The following is an 18,948-nucleotide window of genomic DNA, read 5'->3' on the forward strand; positions in this document are numbered from 1 at the left end:
CACCCATGTGGATTCATGTTGATGTATGGCAAAACCAATACAATATTGTAAAGTAATTAGCCTCCAATTAAAATAAATACATTGATATTAAAGAAAAAAAGAAAAACAACAAAAAGAATTTACTATCTATAACAGAATTATATCCAATATCTTGCAATAACCTATAACAGAATATAATGTGTACTATGCTGTACACTTAAAACTAATACAGTATTATAAAATCAACTAATACAGTATTGTAAAATCAACTTAACTTCAACAAAAAGTTAGCAGCTTTACTTATGCAGTATGAAATCTATAAATTGAGTTGTAGAGTGACTTATGTATCTTAAAGAAATAAGAGAGGTTAAAGTTATTTAAAAAGTGAAGTGACATATGTAGAACAGACTGGTGGACACAGTGGGGGAAGGAGAGGGTAGGACAAATTGAGAAAGTAGCACTGACATATATACACTCTCACGTGTAAAGTGTAACTAGCCGGAAGCTGCTAAATGACATAGGGAGCTGGCCTGGAACTCTGTGACAACCCAGAGGTGTGGCGGAGAGCTGGGGGAGGCTCAAGATGGAAGGGAGATATATATATAATATATAAATATGTAAAATTTATATAAATATAAAACATACATATTTTATATAAATTATATAATTATATATATAACTTATATATAGTATATGTAACTAAATATATATCCCATTCATCTTGACCCTCCCCCCACTCCCGTCCACACTTCTAGGTTGTCCTAAATTGCCAGGCTGGGATCCCTGTGTCATCTAGCAGCTTCTTGCTAGCTATATATATACATACACATATATATTTGAAGTGAAAGTCACTCAGTCATGTCCAACTCTTTGCAACCCCATGGACTGCATGTAGTCCAGGGAATTCTCCAGGCCAGAAGACTGGAGTGGGTAGCCTTTCCCTTCTTCAGGAGATCTTCCCAACCCAGGGATTGAACCCAGGTCTTCTGCATTGCAGGCGGTTGTCTACCAGCTGAGCCATAAAGGAAGCCCAAGAATACTGGAGTAGGTAGCCTATCCCTCCTCCAGTGGATCTTCCCAACCCAGGAATCGAACTGGGCTCTCCTGCATTGCAGGCAGATTCTTTGCCAATTGAGTTATCAGGGAAGCCCAAATATATATATAAAAAAACACAATGACTCACAATGATGCACACAAGAGACCACCACAACATTATAAAGCAATTATCCTCCATTTGAAAAAAGTGAAGTGATATGCAAATACAACATGGCATTATTATTAGATCAAACATTAATCATTAATTCTTTCAACTAAATAGACAATGTGTTAGTTTAGACTGAGCTGTGGAATTATAAATTAGTCCTGATATTCTATTTCTTCATTATTAAATTCCTTACATGTATACCTAAGTCATTTCAAGAAAGAAGTGGGATATGCATGTTTTAAGATATTAAAAAACAAAATTACCAGAAAAATCTAAATAGTTAATTCATATATTAAAAAAATACTCTAAACATTGCAACATCAGGCAGATGACACACATACAACACTCTCACCTCGTCATCCGAGTAGTTGTAGGCAGACGCTACAGCCACCCACATCTTACTGGCTACTGTTGCTGCTTGTTTCATACCAGATTTTAGCACATCCATCTTGGGTCCTGAGAGGATATTGTCCAGCTTTAGCCCTGACAAAGAATTTACCACAGAACCCAATGAGCCGTGTGGTGAAGAACGGACCAGTGCTGATAAAGAAGTTGAACGTTCCTTAGGACTTCTGGAGGGAGTCTGTTGCTTGAGATGCCCCGTAGAAGTTTTAGACCTGGACACTGCAGGGGAGCCCTTTTCACTTCCAGGACTCTCCTGTGATGGTGGACCATGATCTAAAGGTAGGCTTGATCTCCTCTCTAAAGAGTGAATAAATGTACTGGTAGCACCAGACTCTCTGCTTCCCTCTCCATGGAGTTCCATACTAGGAGACTTGCTACCTAAGGGACTCTTTAGATTCATATAGCTTTCAATTTCATCAGCCAGATTACGTGCAATAACTGGAGAAAACAGCTTCTCTTCTGAATCAGTTTTTTCTCCTATACATTCAGTGGCTAAAAGAGACAAAGGATCTAGTCCAGTTTCAACATCTTCCCTCTCAACAGCTTTAGCAACACCATACAAGCTATTTCTCTTATTTGCTAGATCTCTGGAACCTGCTTTCGAGTCTCTGGACTGATTACTATCATTTTGTAGACTGTCACATGTGTCCTTTGTCATAGCAGCTTTAGCTACATTTTCATCAACCCCAGGCTCGATCAACTCTTGGCTCTCCTCAAGCATCTCTAACACCGACAGTCGGTGCTCCGAATCCCAAGTGCTTTCAGACGCGCGAGTCCTAGTGTCAGCGGGATGGCAGCTAATACTCCCAAAGCTGTGGGCTCTTGCATTATGGAGTGGAGAAGCCTTAGGACTTGTCAGTGCTGTGAGAATCTTGGCGTCTGCTCCCATCATGATAGCTACTTCACTTGAATTCAAATCCAAACTGCTCTTCTTAAGTAACATTCCTGCTCGACTTTCAGAACTAAAACTACAGCTTCTCTCTGGAAAATGCTTTTGTCTTTTTTCTCCTCTGTCACCATTCTTCTTGAGATTAATAACTTCACCAAAGACAGCATCTTCAACTGGATCTTGACTAGAAAATAATACACTTGATGTACTACCTAAAAAGAGAAAGTACAATTTTAAAAATACATCTATTTTCTGATATAACTTTTATTAAAAAAATGGTTTTTTCTGATTTTTGAAAGTGAGACATAGAGTAAAAGATTCAGAAGGGTTAGATGGTATACAGAAAAAGTCCCAAAACACTGCTTAACCCTGTGTCTTAAGAACATTTTAATATCTAGTATGTCTTGTATCCTCTATGCATATACATACACATTTTAAGAAAAGATCATGCAATATATACTGTATAAACCTGTATTGTTCACTGACAGATACCATACCTATTAATAAATATAATCTATAAACATGTTTTATATTTTAAGAGTTTTACATTCAACTTAAGAAATACATTGTGTTAAATAGCAGACCTAAAAAGAAACAGCAGAGCTGTATGCAGGTCAAGAATCAACTGTTAGAATCAGACATGGAACAAAGGAATGGTTCAAAGTTGGGAAAGGAGTACATCAAGGCTGTATATTGTCACCCTGCTTATTTAACTTACATGCAAAGTACATCATGCGAAATGCCAGGATGGATGAATCACAAGCTGGAATCAAGACTGCCAGGAGAAATACCAACAACTTTAGGTATGCAGATGATACCACTTGAATGGCAGAAAGTGAAGAGGAACTAAAGCGCCTCTTAATGAGGATGAAAGAGGAGAGTGAAAAAGCTGGCTTAAAACTCAACATTCAAAAACAAAGATTACGGCATCTGGTCCCATCATTTCATGGCAAATAGATGGAGAAACAATGGAAATAGTGACAGACTTTATTTTCTTGGGCTCCAAAATCACTGCGGATGGTGACTGCAGCCACAAAATTAAAAAACGTCTGCTCTTTGGAAGAAAAGCTATGACAAACCTAGACAGCATATCAAAAAGCAGAGACATCACTTTGCCAACAAAGATCCATATAGTCAAAGCCATATAATCAAAGCAAACTATTTCCAGTAGTCATGTACAGATATGAGAGATGAACCATAAGGAAGGCTGAATGCCAAGGAATTGATGCTTTCTAATTGTGGTGCTGGAGAATTCTCTTGAGAATCCCTTGGATAGCAAGGAGATCAAACCAAGAATCCCTTGGATAGCAAAGAAATCTACCCTGAATATTCATTGGAAGGACTGAGGCTGAAGCTGAAGCTCCAATACTTTGGCTACCTGATGAGAAGAGCTGACTGACTGGAAAAGATCCTGATGCTGGGAGAGACTGAGGGCAGGAGAAGGAAGGGGTGATAGAGGGTGAGATGATTAGATGGCATCACCGACTCAATGGACTTGAGTCTGAGTAAATTCCAGGAGACAGTGAAGGACAGGGAAGCCTGGCACACCACAGTCCATGGGGTCACAGAGTTAGACACGATTTAGCAGCTAAACAGACAGAAAAAGAAATAATCTCTTCTATCTAATTCAATAATACCTTCTATCTAATTCAACAAGTATTTACCAGAAATCTACTTTGCACAAAGCAAATTCATAGTCATAGATTATGTATTTGCTATAGCCAAAGTCTTACTTCTCCAAAGTACTGAATAAAAAGATCTAGAATGGAGTGCTTAGAATCAGCAAATGATAAGAAGCCTAATAAAATCTGAATAGCCAAAATTTTTTCTGTTAAGTTTATTCCTTCAACAAGTATCTGAATGCCTACTAGCACCCACTACATGAAGTGCTAATACAATGGAGAATAAAACAGACATAATCTCAGCCTTCACAGAGATCAATCATGTTTCATCAAGTGTCTATAGGAACCTCCCCCAGCTTTTAGGAGATGCAGGCAGTCATTAACTCCTTGCTACCATGCAGTTTTTTCCACGCCAAAACCAAAAACTATCTCTAGTTGCATCACTGCATGCATGCTGAGTCGCTTCAGTCATGTGCGACCCTATGAACTGTAGCCCCGCCAGGCTCTTCTGTTCATGGGATTCTCTAGGCAGCATGCCCTCCTCCAGGGGATCTTCCCCACCCAGGGATCAAACCAGGGTCTCCTGCATTGCACATGGATTCTTTACCACTGACTCACTGGGATTAGCAGAACTTAAGTCTAAGCATTCATATTTAGGATTCTCATTGGTTTTTTAAAAACCTTAGAGTTTGGGGCAGAAGTTGTTTTTGATAAAGTCTTTTTTTTTCATCTTTCAAATTGATTTAAAGATTCTTTTTAATATTCCAAATTGGTATCTAATAATCATAATCAACCAACTAAAGAGGACTAATAATAAGCATTTAGAGATATTTTTTAAAGCTTTTAGGGGAATTAAATCAGCCTGTTTTGTAACTCTGAAGTTTGTACCTACTTCAAAAAACTTTTACCAATATTTTAGAAAAGATATTTGCAAATTTACTGGTTCTTATTTCTAGGAGTTTAGAGGCACATTTTGTTCAATTTTAAATTGATTTTGACTTAAAATATTTTAAAATATGTTTGACATATTTAAAATAAATTAAAATGTTTGACATACTGGCAAAAGCCTCATTCCATTTCCTCCTTTCTTAATAGAATAACTCTTTTTCTACATCAAAATGTAACATGGAAATAAGATCAATAAAAAGAGAAAAAAAACACACCAGTCCCCGAACTATGTCCATTTCAATATTCTGAGAAGATTCTAAACATTTGATGATGAAAACTCTGCCCTCCTTTTTCTTTTTAATCTGCTATCAATACGCTGGGAAAATAGGATTAAGGATATATCAGTTACTTTTTCAAAAACACATTTAGCTCCACCTCTTGAACAAAAGCCCTCACCCCCTGCAAAATAAAGGAAATTGGTATCACAATAAAAAAAAAAAAAAAAACAACTTTAGGAATGAGAAGTATTTCCACGTTAAAAAGCTAGGCAAATTAACTTCTATGAAGTCACAAACAGATATACTTACAGATAAGACAATTGACTTAGGGAAGTGAACTGTAGCTACTATGCTGCTGCTGCTGCTGCTGCTAAGTCGCTTTAGTCGTGTCCAACTCTGTGCGATCTCATAGACGGCAGCCTACCAGGCTCCCCGTCCCTGGGATTCTCCAGGCAAGAACACTGGAGTGGCCTGCCATTTCCTTCTCCAATGCATGAAAGTGAAAAGTGAAAGTGAAGTCGCTCAGTCATGTCCGACTCCTAGCGACCCATGGACTGCAGTCTACCAGGCTCCTCCGTCCATGGGATTTTCCAGGCAAGAATACTGGAGGGGGGTGCCAAGCGCAAATAACACAGGCCAATCTCATTGTCTTTTAAAATCATACACTTAAATGTTTGTCTTACGGGTATTTGGGAGGGCCACAACATAATTGAAAGTAGTAAATTTATGGGAGTTACATGCCATAGAGTTACTTATTACAAATACTGATCCCCTGGAGAACGGAGTGGCAACCAACTCCAATACTCTTGCCTGGAGAACTCCAGGGACAGAGGAGCCTGGTGGGCTACAGTCCATGTGATTGCAAAGAGTTGGACACAACTAAGCAACTAACACTGTGACTGTATGACTTAATCATAAATAAGAAGTCGCTCAGGGTACCTATAATAATTGGACAAAAATTAAAGACCCGCTGGTATTTTTGTGTAGAATCTAAGTGATATGAATCTTTTTCTTCTGTATCCTTTCAGGTATAGGAATTACCCTGCTACACACAAGCCCTTTGGAATCTGACCACATAATTGCCTCTGTGTTCAGGATAAGTATGTTTCGTCTCTCATTATCAACCATAAGAAAGGAGGACAGAACTCAGAACAGGCACAACAGTAAGAAAAGTATTCCAGGACTTCCCCGGTAGTCCAGGGTTAAGAATTCACCTGCCAAAGCAGGAGAACAGATTTGATATCTGGTCTGAGAAGATCCCACATACTGCAGAGCAACCAAATTCATGCATCACTACTGAACCTGTGTTTGAAAGCCTATGAGTCCTACAGAAGACTCTGCAACAAGAGAAGCTGCTACAAGAAGATGCCCACACATCACAAGTGGAGAGCAGCTTCGGCTCACCACAACTGGAGAAAGGCTGCACACAGCAATGAAGACCCAGTGCAGCCATAAATGAAGAAAAATTTAAAAAATTACACAATACATGAATGCAGTCTTATTTTTTAAAAAAAGGTTTCCAAATAACATCTAAACAGATTTAATACTCTTCCTTTTAAAAATGAAGTATTTTTAAATAACTATTTTAATTTCTTCTTTAGCCCATTTATAGGATTCAGCTTATTACTTTTGACCCTTGAGCATGTTCATTACAATTAAGCTAGCAATTTATAATGTCACTAAAGACACACATGGACCTACAGAAGTATGTTTTAAACACTTAATAACAAAAGTGCTGGACTTCCCTGGTGGTTCAGTGGTTAAGAATCTGCCTTGCAATGCAGGAGACATGGGTTCGATACCTGGTCCGGGAAGATCCCACATGCCGAGGGGCAACTAAGTCCAGGTACTGCAACTACTGAGCCCACACTTTAGAGCCCAGGAGGTGCAACTACTGAGCCCATGTGCTGCAACCACTGAGGCCCGCATCCTAGAGCCTGCTCTTAGCAGCAAGAGAAGCTGCAACAATAAGAAGCCTGCGTACAACCAGAGAGTAGTGTCCAGCTCGCCACAACTAGAGAAAGTCTGCATGTAGCAACAAAGACCCAGTGCAGCAAAAAGATAATAAATTAATTAAAAGAAAATTACTTAATAACTTAAATGCAAACACTTACCAGTGCTACTTTTTCTGCCGTTGATATCAAATATACCAGATGGAACTTTCACAATACTGCTGCCCCACGCAGGAGGTTCAGCGGGACTCTGGGGCTCTGCACTAGGTTGAGAATGTTTGGCCACAACAGCAGAGACATTGCACACCTCTGGGAAAAAATATTTGGACATTATCATTCCTATTTTCACCAGTACTGAACAGAAACAGTACTTTTAAATATATCTTATGGACATTTTTTTCTATGTGGAGATGAATACATGATTATTTTATTACTGATTTATTCTGATTTATTTTATGCCATAAATGTTGCCAGTATTGACTGAAATAAATGCTTTATTTTAGCATTCATAATTCTAACTTGAGCATTCCTGAGTGAATCAATTAAGACTGGCCTTTCGTCACATTCCTCATCACTTCTCAAGTAGGAGAGGGGCTTGCTTCTGTATAATTCTGGAGCATAAAATAAGTGACACCATTAAAGAAAGGGAACTTTCATGTAAGAGGACAAGAAGAACATCGTGTTATCATAAACCCAAATAGTCCTCCATATTTTCTTAAAGTGATTACTAGAAAACATTTCTATCTCAGTGAGTACCCTAAAAGAAGAAAAACTACAGACTATATTGGAACTTACAAATGAAAAATGTCAACTTAGATAACTGAAGGACTTCTAGTGAAAGAGCATTTTAAAATAAAAGGTACACTGGAATACAAGTTTGATGACTCAAAGTTTAGTCCTGGTTCTGTCACGAAATAGCTACTTTACACTGGCAAATGAATACCACGATGGGTTGCACTTTCCTACAAAACTGAGGGCTGACCTACAGAGTCTCTAAAAATCTTTTAAATTCTAAAATTCAGAGACTACCAAAAATCTATCATATATGACAGAGAGTTTGTGCTAAGTCATTTCAGTCATGTCCAACTCAGTGCAACCCTATGGACTGCAGCCCGCCAGGGTCCTTTGTCCATGCAATTCTCCAGGCAAGAATATTGGAATGGGTTGCCATGCCCTTCTCTCAGGGGATCTTCCTGACCCAGAGATCGAATGTGCTTCTCTTGGTCTCCTGCGTTGGCAGGCAGGTTCTTTACCACTAGCGCCACCTGGGAAACCCATAGATAACAGTACATAATATTCTGAACATTATCACCAAAATTATCAAATAAGACTTTTAAATAATAGAGGTAACTCACTAAGTAAAGCTAAGTAAATATCAGTACTTAACCTTCTGTTTTAGTTATTAAGTCTCCTGATATTTGTTCTTCAGGCACATGAATTTCTGCATCATCCTTTAAAAGTTCATCCTTAGACCCATAGCCTTGGTCAGACTGACCACCTGTTAAAAAGAATAAAGGCTGACATATGTTTTCATATATTTATAGTCCAACTATAAAATGTCAAAAGGAAATTCCACCAACTTATGCAATTCAACTTCTAAAAAGAAAGAAGAGACGAAAGCTCACAAAGCACACAAAACATTTTACAACAAAGATAAGAAGCAAAGAACAGCAGAAAGGAATTTCAAAACTAAAAACCATTACATACTTGAAAGCAATGCATCTTAATTTCCTCATGTATAAATTAGTAGATTTGGATGCTTTGAAAGTTTCTTTTGGAGTGTATTTATAAAATGCTACCTTTTGTGTTAAGACAGAAGTGGAAATAAAACATACACCTGCTTACTTCTGCAAAAAGAAATGCAAGAATAATAAGCCATAAAACAATAAAACTGGTCACCAACAAAAGGTGAGGGGAAAACAGGATGGAAGGGATAGAGAAGAAACTGCTCTAACTACGGTTATCATATTGCTTTTTTATTTTTGGAAACATAATTTCTACATATTCAAAAATTAAATCAGCAAAACTGCGGGTGGGGGTGCAACTAAAACTGAATGTGCACAGAAACAAAAGAAATCAATTGTTTATGTGCAACATAACCACACTTAAAGGATGGGAGAGGACTAATCCAAGTAACTTCTAATACATTATTTTGAGTATACACCCTAAGCCTGAGGGATACTAGTCAAATTCTGAACTCCTTCAGTTTGTTCCTCACAGGGAAATGTGTGTAGCAGTGCTGAAACAATATTATGTGTACCAGAAGACTGAGCAATTGAGTAAATGTGATGATGTTGGGAACAAAGATTCTTACTATGGAAGAAGAGAGATTTTTTACAAAAGAAAAAAAAAAATGACATGCAGAAAGGCAAAGAAAAACTTGTGTAACTGAGTTGGAATTAGAAGTATTTCTAAAATAATATAAAAAATTTTCTAGCTCTGCTGAAAAAGTCTAGACCACCACCCTGGAGGGAGTAAGCATATCTAGGGCCCAGATCTTGGTTTCTAAAATCTATTGCCCATTAAAAGGAAGCTGAGATCCTTGAAGAAATGGCTGATTCCAGAGCTCAGGCAGGGAAGGTACAAGAATGAGCTAGGAACACTTTGTTATGTAAGAAAGCAAGTGCTCAAAGACACGAGAGGACATTTCTAAAGGACATCCACCACCTTACAACCATCACAGCAGTAAAGACTGGTCCAGGCAAGAATCATCAATGGATGCTAAACTTAAAAGGGGAAGTGTAATGAAAAAGCAGATATTCTTGCATAGTCTCAGAGTATCTCTTCACAAGTGGCTTATTATCTGCAGGAGGGCTAATAGTAACTAACAGAAACCAAACACTGACACCAAGTAACCAAAATCAACACCACCAATGAGGAACAGACAGAACTGTGGCCTCTGAGATGTGACCGTCTCAGAAGGCTATAACAGCATTTCTGTATTTCTGTAGAAGAGCCATGGGTGCATAATCTAATTTAATCACAGGCAAACATCAAACAAACTCAAATTTGGCAGCGTTTCACAAAATAACTTGATTTACTCTTCAAAAAGGTCAAGGTCATGAAAGACAAAGAAACAGTGAGGAACTATGCTGGTTGAAGGTGACTAAAGAGAAGGAGTTAAGTACCATAAAGGAGGTTACAAATGACCACACTGGGATAACAACTCTACATTAAAGTGGTATACAATGTTTCCCTGAGTCAGTAAACCACACTGCAGTCCTGTCAGAGCAAACACAACTGCAATATTAAGAGGTAAGAGGGCAAGATGTATGCAATCTGCTCTCACATAATGGGGAAAAATGTGTGTATGCATATAGAAAGAAAATGATAAATGTGTTAACCTAAAAGTGAATGAAGCTAGATAAAAGTTATTCAAGAGTTTCTGGTAGTACTCTTGAAACATTTAATAAGCTTAAAATGATTTCAAAATAGTTTTTTAAAAGTCTACTTTGGCTTCAATGTTCCATCATTTTAAGGAAATAAATTTAAGGAAATAAAGGCAAGTTCCTAGGGAAACATTATCAAGGATGTCAATGAAAAACACATAAAACAAAAAATATAGTGACTTCCACTGTCTACAACTTTTTATTTTTTTATTTTTTTCACTTTCTGTCACTCTTTAAAGTGCCATTGAAACTATGGGTTTGCCAATAACAAAACAATCAAACAAAAAACTTGCTATTTAGATCACCAACAAGGACCCACTGAATAGCACAGGGAACTATGCTCAATATTTTTTAATAACCTATAAGGGAAAAGAATCTGAAAAAGAATATATATATATAACTAAATCATTGTACATCTGAAATTAACACAATATTATAAGTCTACTGTACTTCAATTTTTAAAAAAAATTTTATGAAAAATACTGCTATTAACAATGACTACGTTCAGTCATTTTCTTATTGGCCCTCAGAAAGTCTGGTAAAACATTATGGTGCCATGAAACGGACACTGGACTGGGAACTGAGTAAACTGATTAAACTCAGATATGCCTTCAATAAGCTAACTGACTCAGTATCAGGTACCAAATGGAAAGATTCTATGAGATAATCCTTCATGAAAAGAGTAACTTAAGCATCTGGGCTGGCGGTTTCCAAAAGTATCAGATGACATCACCAGAAACTCTACAGAGACATAATCATGGTAAATTCAATACTAGAGCTTCAGTCATTTGAAATGTAACTGAAAAGAAATATATGAAATAGGGATCTGAAGTTTCTTCCCCAACTGGGGAATACAGAATCTTCATGCAGTTTCCCAGTATTACTAGATCTTTTTTTTCCCCTTAAAGGAGACCAACTTAATAATCTAGAGAGAGAAGGAGAGTGCTTACTATAATAATAATTATTATTGTAAGTGGTAAAATGTTTTCATACCACAAATTATTTTCTTGGTTTTTCACAAATGAAATCAGTTTATTCTGTAAGTACTAGGAAAAAATATACGGGAAAATAAAATAAGGTGGTTTTCAAATTAAAGTCTAGTGAAAATTCCTACATGTTGAAAGAAATTTAATTTACAAACAGGATTGTAACTTATAGTTTTATGTTGATTTTCACCAACTTATACCTGCTTCTGTAATCATGGGGGTAGTTTCTAGCACAAGAATCAGCAGATTAGTTTTAGCAACCAAAACCTACCTCAACAGCTAGAATACTGAAATCTTTAATGCCCATAAAACTATTTGACACAATGATACTACAAATCACCCTCAAAATAAGAATTGTAGACAGGCATAGCATATTTTCAAATAAGATAACAAATATGCTTTGCAAGTTAATCATAAAGTTACTTGGGCATTTTCAGTAGTACATATATGATTATACAGAAGAAAAAGCCAAGAAAACTGAAATTGTTTTCTACTTGTAAAGGTACTTAAAACCAAAGGCCTTTCCCCCACCCATGCATGTCAGCAAAGTTTAACCTAATAAATGGGAAATTACCTGAAGTGGTTAACATTCAAGGGTAGAATTAATGCACACGTGTATCCATAGCTTCACGTCATACAAGTCTGTCTGCACCCCACACCATAACAGCCAAGGACAAATGCAGCACCCAGAAACAGCACAGAGCATAAAGCAGAGCAACAAAGAGCAGAGAAAAGGAAACTTCAGTCATTGAGACAAGTTCATCAGATGAAGCACAGGAATTAAGACTCAGAGTTCTTTATAAAGAAAAGCTTGAGATACTAATTAACAACAAAAAGAAAAAACACAAGAAGGATGTGCAACACACATGTAAAATATGCTACTTTAATTAAGCTTATTTCTAACTTCAGAGGATAGAGCTTTGAATGCCCATGGCTTTGTATGTAAAACTACAAAACTTCAGCAGTTTTGCAGATTTTAAAAAGTGTAATTTAAGGTAATGACCAAGCAAAGAATACTTTTTTCTCATGATGTGTGACTTCTTCTCATTCCTTTTTAATATTCATAATTCAAATATTTAATAACTATTATCCACTTAATGAAAAAAGGACTTGCAATTTGCATTACTATCAACTTTCTCAGCTCACAATACTTAAAACAAAAGGCCTATTATATAATTCCTACCAATTATAGCATATACTTGCACAAATTAATGAGAACAAACACAAAGTACCATTGAGAGCCTTTTGTACAGCACTCCGAAGTTAATTTTATACTACAGGAAATAAAGAGACATGGTCTGCAGCCAGAGGTCTACCTTCTCCCCTTATTTATACATGGTATTTTTAAGGTACTCGTACTGCACGAGCTTGAAAGAGGAAGGTAAAAGCTTTTTTGAAAAATGGAAGACTTAACGTGAGAGTTAAGTGAAGGGTTAGTGAATCCAGATTTTAGTACCTGTGCTAGAGTGATTGTCAGTGGAATCAAGCCTGATTAAATCTCTGACGAAGACTGTGTGCTCCCCACTGTTAGCATCGTTAGAACTATCCACGCTACCGTGGCTCACCGTGTCCCCATCACTTCCACCTGTGGCATTCTGGGGAGCTGAAGACAAGCACAACAGCAATTCAGTAACTCATGCACTGGTAATCTCTGAAACTAAACATGAGTGACTCACAGTTCTTTTAAAGTTGCAGAATACTTTCTAAATCTGTGAGAGAAGAAAATAATTTGGGGCTAAAGCAACCTCTATCTTTAGTAGTATATGAAAATATCAACTAGAATTCACCTCTATTTTCTGCCTCATATAATTAAAAATTCATATGCCTATAAAACTTATGGTTCAGCAAGAAAGTTATCTTTCCAATCACATGTATTACCTGATATTGAGGAGACCTGTGACTTTTGCACGGTATTTTTAAGCGGCTGCCTAAACTGTGCCAAGCCACGTACCACATTCCGTACCTTCGTCCACAAGAAGATACCACTGCGGGTACTGCTAGGCCACGGGCTCTCCAAAACTACCTAAAGGTAAAATAACGGTTAAAATAATGATTATTAGGAATATTAAATTTTTAAATGCACACACACATAATATATACAAAAGGAATTCTACCCCCAAACCTCTAAGTTTTCTAAATAATAAAATGTGTAGAAATTTATCAGTCTTAATAAACAGCATATATTGCCTAATGTCAATCCTACTTACCTTATTATAATAGCCATAAGTAATAGCATTTGGCTTTATTTTAGCAGTTTTCATTTCAAATAAAACTCTCACTGCTAAAACAGGATGACCCCAAAGTCCACAAAGTTGCATCACTACTCGATAGCACACCTAACAAAAAATAACATCAGAGCATTAGCATATTAGTCTGTGCCTTGTAAAGGTTTTTAAATGACTTCACTCAATTCCTGTCAAAGTTATCAAGCAATAGTTATTACTCTTTTGTCCTTGTTCTGGTTTGAGAGTCTCAGTAAACTATTCTAAAAACCTATTCATTAATGGAAGTACCAGCACTATTAACTTCTCCATATAAGACCTATGGGCACACATAACATTGGTTTCAGTAACAAAATTTACACAAAGAGACCACTATTATTTTCCATAATATGAGAAGGAATTCATTTGCACAGTATTTTTAAGCGGGTGCCTAAACTGTGCCAAGCCACGTACCACATTCCGTACCATTTTAAAATCACACATGACTAAAATGACTCTCTCCTAAATCATGTTTTATATTTTATGCTAAAGGAATTAAAAGCAGCATCTCTAGGATGCCTACATAACAAAAAGAATTCTATAGACCCAGGTCTTAAAAAAAGAAGAAAGCTGAAAACACATCAGTTCAGTTCAGTTGCACGGTCACGTCCGACTCTTTGCAACCCCATGAGTCGCAGCACACCAGGCCTCCCTGTCCATCACCAACTCCTGCAGTTCACTCAGACTCACGACCATCGAGTCAGTGATGCCATCCAGCCATCTCATCCTCCGTCGTCCCCTTCTCCTCCTGCCCCCAATCCCTCCCAGCATCAGAGTCTTTTCCAATGAGTCAACTCTTCGCATGAGGTGGCCAAAGTACTGGAGTTTCAGCTTTAGCATCATTCCTTCCAAAGAAATCCCAGGGCTGATCTCCTTCAGAATGAACTCGTTGGATCTCCCTGCAGTCCAAGGGACTCTCAAGAGTCTTCTCCAACACCACAGTTCAAAAGCATCAATTCTTCGGCACTCAGCTTTCTTCACAGTCCAACTCACATCCATACATGACCACAGGAAAAACCATAGCCTTGACTAGACGGACCTTTGTCGGCAAAGTAATGTCTCTGCTTTTCAATATGCTATCTAGGTTGGTCATAACTTTCCTTCCAAGGAGTAAGCGTCTTTTAATTTCATGGCTGCAGTCATCATCTGCAGTGATTTTGGAGCCCAGAAAAATAAGTCTGACACTGTTTCCACTGTTTCCCCATCTATTTCCCATGAAGTGATGGGACCGGATGCCATGATCTACGTTTTCTGAATGTTGAGCTTTAAGCCAACTTTTTCACTCTCCACTTTCACTTTCATCAAGAGGCTTTTGAGTTCCTCTTCACTTTCTGCCATAAGGGTGGTGTCATCTGCATATCTGAGGTTATTGATATTTCTCCTGGAAATCTTGATTACAGCTTATGTTTCTTCCAGTTCAGCGTTTCTCATGATGTACTCTGCATATAAGTTAAATAAACAGTGTGACAATATACAGCCTTGAAGTACTCCTTTTCCTATTTGGAACCAGTCTGTTGTTCCACGTCCAGTTCTAACTGTTACTTCCTGACCTGCATACAGGTTTTTCAAGAGGCAGGTCAGGTGGTCTGGTATTCTCATCTCTTTCAGAATTTTCCACAGTTTATTGTGATCCACACAGTCAAAGGCTTTGGCATAGACAATAAGGCAGAAATAGATGTTTTTCTGGAACTCTCTTGCTTTTTCCATGATCCAGCGGATGTTAGCAATTTGATCTCTGGTTCCTCTGCCTTTTCTAAAACCAGCTTGAAGATCAGGAAGCTCATGGTTCACGTATTGCTGAAGCCTGGCTTGGAGAATTTTGAGCATTACTTTACTAGCGTGTGAGATGAGTGCAATTGTGCAGTAGTTTGAGCATTCTTTGGCATTGCCTTTCTTTGGGATTGGAATGAAAACTGACCTTTTCCAGTCCTGTGGCCACTGCTGAGTTTTTCAAATTTGCTGGCATACTGAGTGCAGCACTTTCACAGCATCATCTTTCAGGATTTGGAATAGCTCAACTGGAATTCCATCACCTCCACTAGCTTTGTTCGTAGTGATGCTTTCTAAGGCCCACTTGACTTCACAATCCAGGATGTTTGGCTCTAGGTCAGTGATCACACCATCGTGATTATCTGGGTCGTGAAGATCTTTTTTGTACAGTTCTTCTGTGTATTTCTTCTGTGTATTCTTGCCATCTCTTCGTAATATCTTCTGCTCCTGTTAGGTCCATACCATTTCTGTCCTTTATCAAGCCCATCTTTGCATGAAATGTTCCCTTGGTATCTCTAATTTTCTTGAAGAGATCTCTAGTCTTCCCATTCTGTTTTCCTCTATTTCTTTGCATTGATCACGGAGGAAGGCTTTCTTATCTCTTCTTGCTATTCTTTGGAACTGTGCATTCAGATGCTTATATCTTTCCTCTTCTCCTTTGCTTTTCACGTCTCTTCTTTTCACAGCTATTTATAAGGCCTCCCCAGACAGCCATTTTGCTTTTTTGCATTTCTTTTCCATGGGGATGGTCTTGTTCCCTGTCTCCTGTACAATGTCATGAACCTCATTCCATAGTTCAGCAGGCACTCTATCAGATCTAGGCCCTTAAATCTATTTCTCAATTCCACTGTATAATCATAAGGGATTTGATTTAGGTCATACCTGAATGGTCTAGTGGTTTTCCCTACTTTCTTCAATTTAAGTCTGAATTTGGTAATAAGGAGTTCATGATCTGAGCCACAGTCAGCTCCCGGTCTTGTTTTTGTTGACTGTACATAGCTTCTCCATCTCTGGCTGCAAAGAACATAATCAATCTGATTTCGGTGTTGACCATCTGGTGATGTCCATGTGTAGAGTCTTCTCTTGTTAGCAAAGGCTTTGCTGAGAAAATGTGTTTAGTGAAGAGGGGTAGAATTGATCATAAGAGGACAATCCAACTGGCAACTCCTAAAAGTTTAGAATCTCACATTTGGAAGACAACAGTAGAAACCATGAAGAACGAGACAGTAATTTTACGGATCCCTGGCAAAGAGGCTAGCCAGCTTACAAGAGCAGTGAACACAGCAGCCAAAAACTACTATAGCTTAATTTGAGAATAAGAAAATATAAAGAAAAAGCTACTCTTCTTGGGATTTGTAAAATGTCTCTATTTATAACAGGGTTGTTTAACAACTGTGAGCAGTAACATAAAGCCAAGTTGTGGCCTCTTAAAAGGGAAGAGAAAAAAGAATTGAGAAAGCATATTTAACTCAAGAGATGAAGGAAGGAAAGAGATGTGAAGAAGCAGAGGATCATAAAGATGTGTATGCGTGTGTGTGTGTGTGTGTACACACATACATATAGCTAGAAATGAAGAGTTTAATTCAGAAGCAGAAGAGTTCAGAAATTATCAGAGCAACTTCACAAATGACTAGGTTAAAGAAAACTCTTACTATATAAAAGACGCGTGCCATGATTAAGAAGAATGTGGCACAAGAGAGTTCTTCAAATATCTGAAGTGTTGTCACTTCACTGACAACTTCTACAATGCCAAAAAATCCATAAGGAGGTGGAACTGAACTCAGCATAAAACATACTTTCTAACAGAGCCAGCTCAAGCACAGACAAGGTCCCATATGTTACAGACTTCCAACATCTCAGGTTTTATGTTGAAGTTTTACTAAAATATCTTCAAGTTCTATTCGACTCTAAGATTCTATGAGTCATGAAGAAATAATTTACTTTCTGTGTCAAATTGGGATTAATCTGGATTTCCTAAAACCATTCTCAAAAATTTATTCTGAAGTCGACAAAGTATTCCTTCAAACTTCCAGGCTTACTTGTATAAGAGGCAGACGCCAAACTAAAGAAACAGTAAAAATGTCAGGGGTATAATTTTTTAATTGCAGTATGTTGTTGCCTACAACATGATACCTTTTGGATATCTATGGTAGATAAAAGATGGCTACAAACTCTTTACTACTCCTCCCATTGAGAGGGCTCTGTCCCTTCTCCTTGAATTGAAGGGGAAAGCCTCTGAGATTGCATGACCAATAGGATTTGCCTGAAGTGACAACTGTACCAGTTTCCTGGTTTAAGCCTTAAGAAAGGTCAGTTTCTACTTCTCTCTCTTGAAACACATGCTCTTGGAGTGCTAAGCTATCATAGGAAAAGCCCAAGTATCACATGGAGGGGTCTGAGACTATATGGAGGAAGAGCGGTCCATCTGAGCCTGGTTTTCCAGATAACCTTGCCAAGGTACCTAGGCTGGTATTTGAGTTAAGCTGTCTTAAGTTTTACAAACATAACATGCAGATCACAAAGCTGTCAAATTAAAACAAACATTAAGCATATGAATGAGACAGTGGTTTCTAATGGAGTATGAACCTAAAAATCAAAACCACTTACTTGCTAGGTGGGCTTATATATGTGTCATTCATCTAAGTTTCAAATTTTCTTTCTTTGTAAAATGTAACATTATAATATATAATTGCCTCAAAGAGTTGCTGGGAATACCAAAGGAAATAATTACATAAAAATATTGTGAAAAATTTTAATGTGCAATCCTATATGTAATCAATAAATAAAATGCATCAAATATGTCAAGCAAATATATATCCTTAAAGTTTTAAAATAAACACTTCTTTCTTCCAGTTGTAGAGATGTAATTATCTCAGGTGACTACAAATCTGTCAATATAACTTGTTATAAGTAGGAATACAACAAATTAACCTCCAAATTTTAAGCCTCCTATCAGAATGTTTATTGGGAAAATAATCTAAAAACATTTTTTAGCTTACTAGTTGTATCTGCTGCATGTTAGAAAACAAGAAAATGTAATTACTTACTTGTAACTACCGTAGAACCTTAACACATACATAGAGAGGAAACAACTTTTCAGGAAATTTGTCTTATGAACTTACCAAAGAAACTTAACCAAGTAATGTGCTGTGACTTTACAGTGCAGTAACAACTAATACTAGCTCTCTCATGGAGCATATTTTAAAAGCACTTTAAAAATATGATATGCTTTTACAAAGTTGAAATATATCCTAAAATATATCTAAGATACAAAAACTAACTCTATCAGAATAAAATTTTAAAAACATATGAGGTACAAAACACT

The 18,948-nt window shown here is 37.3% G+C and overlaps 1 protein-coding gene across 4 annotated transcripts in view; it reads right to left on the reverse strand.

The window, feature by feature from the left end:
- DENND4C (DENN domain containing 4C) overlaps nt 1-18,948 on the reverse strand; it is a 119,363-nt gene that overhangs the window by 32,670 nt on the left and 67,745 nt on the right. For 3 of the 4 annotated variants that reach the window (XM_070794484.1, XM_070794485.1, XM_070794487.1), the window contains 6 exons: nt 13,800-13,928; nt 13,471-13,615; nt 13,049-13,195; nt 8,605-8,715; nt 7,380-7,526; nt 1,536-2,689 (listed from right to left, as the gene is read on the reverse strand). In XM_070794484.1, the coding sequence (XP_070650585.1) occupies nt 1,536-2,689; nt 7,380-7,526; nt 8,605-8,715; nt 13,049-13,195; nt 13,471-13,615; nt 13,800-13,928 (1,833 nt within the window). The remainder of the gene's footprint in view (nt 1-1,535; nt 2,690-7,379; nt 7,527-8,604; nt 8,716-13,048; nt 13,196-13,470; nt 13,616-13,799; nt 13,929-18,948) is intronic. The other variant, XM_070794486.1, reaches the window with a different exon arrangement.

Source organism: Bos indicus, chromosome 8 (genome assembly GCF_029378745.1).
Source record: "Bos indicus isolate NIAB-ARS_2022 breed Sahiwal x Tharparkar chromosome 8, NIAB-ARS_B.indTharparkar_mat_pri_1.0, whole genome shotgun sequence".
NCBI classification, from domain to species: Eukaryota; Metazoa; Chordata; class Mammalia; order Artiodactyla; family Bovidae; genus Bos; species Bos indicus.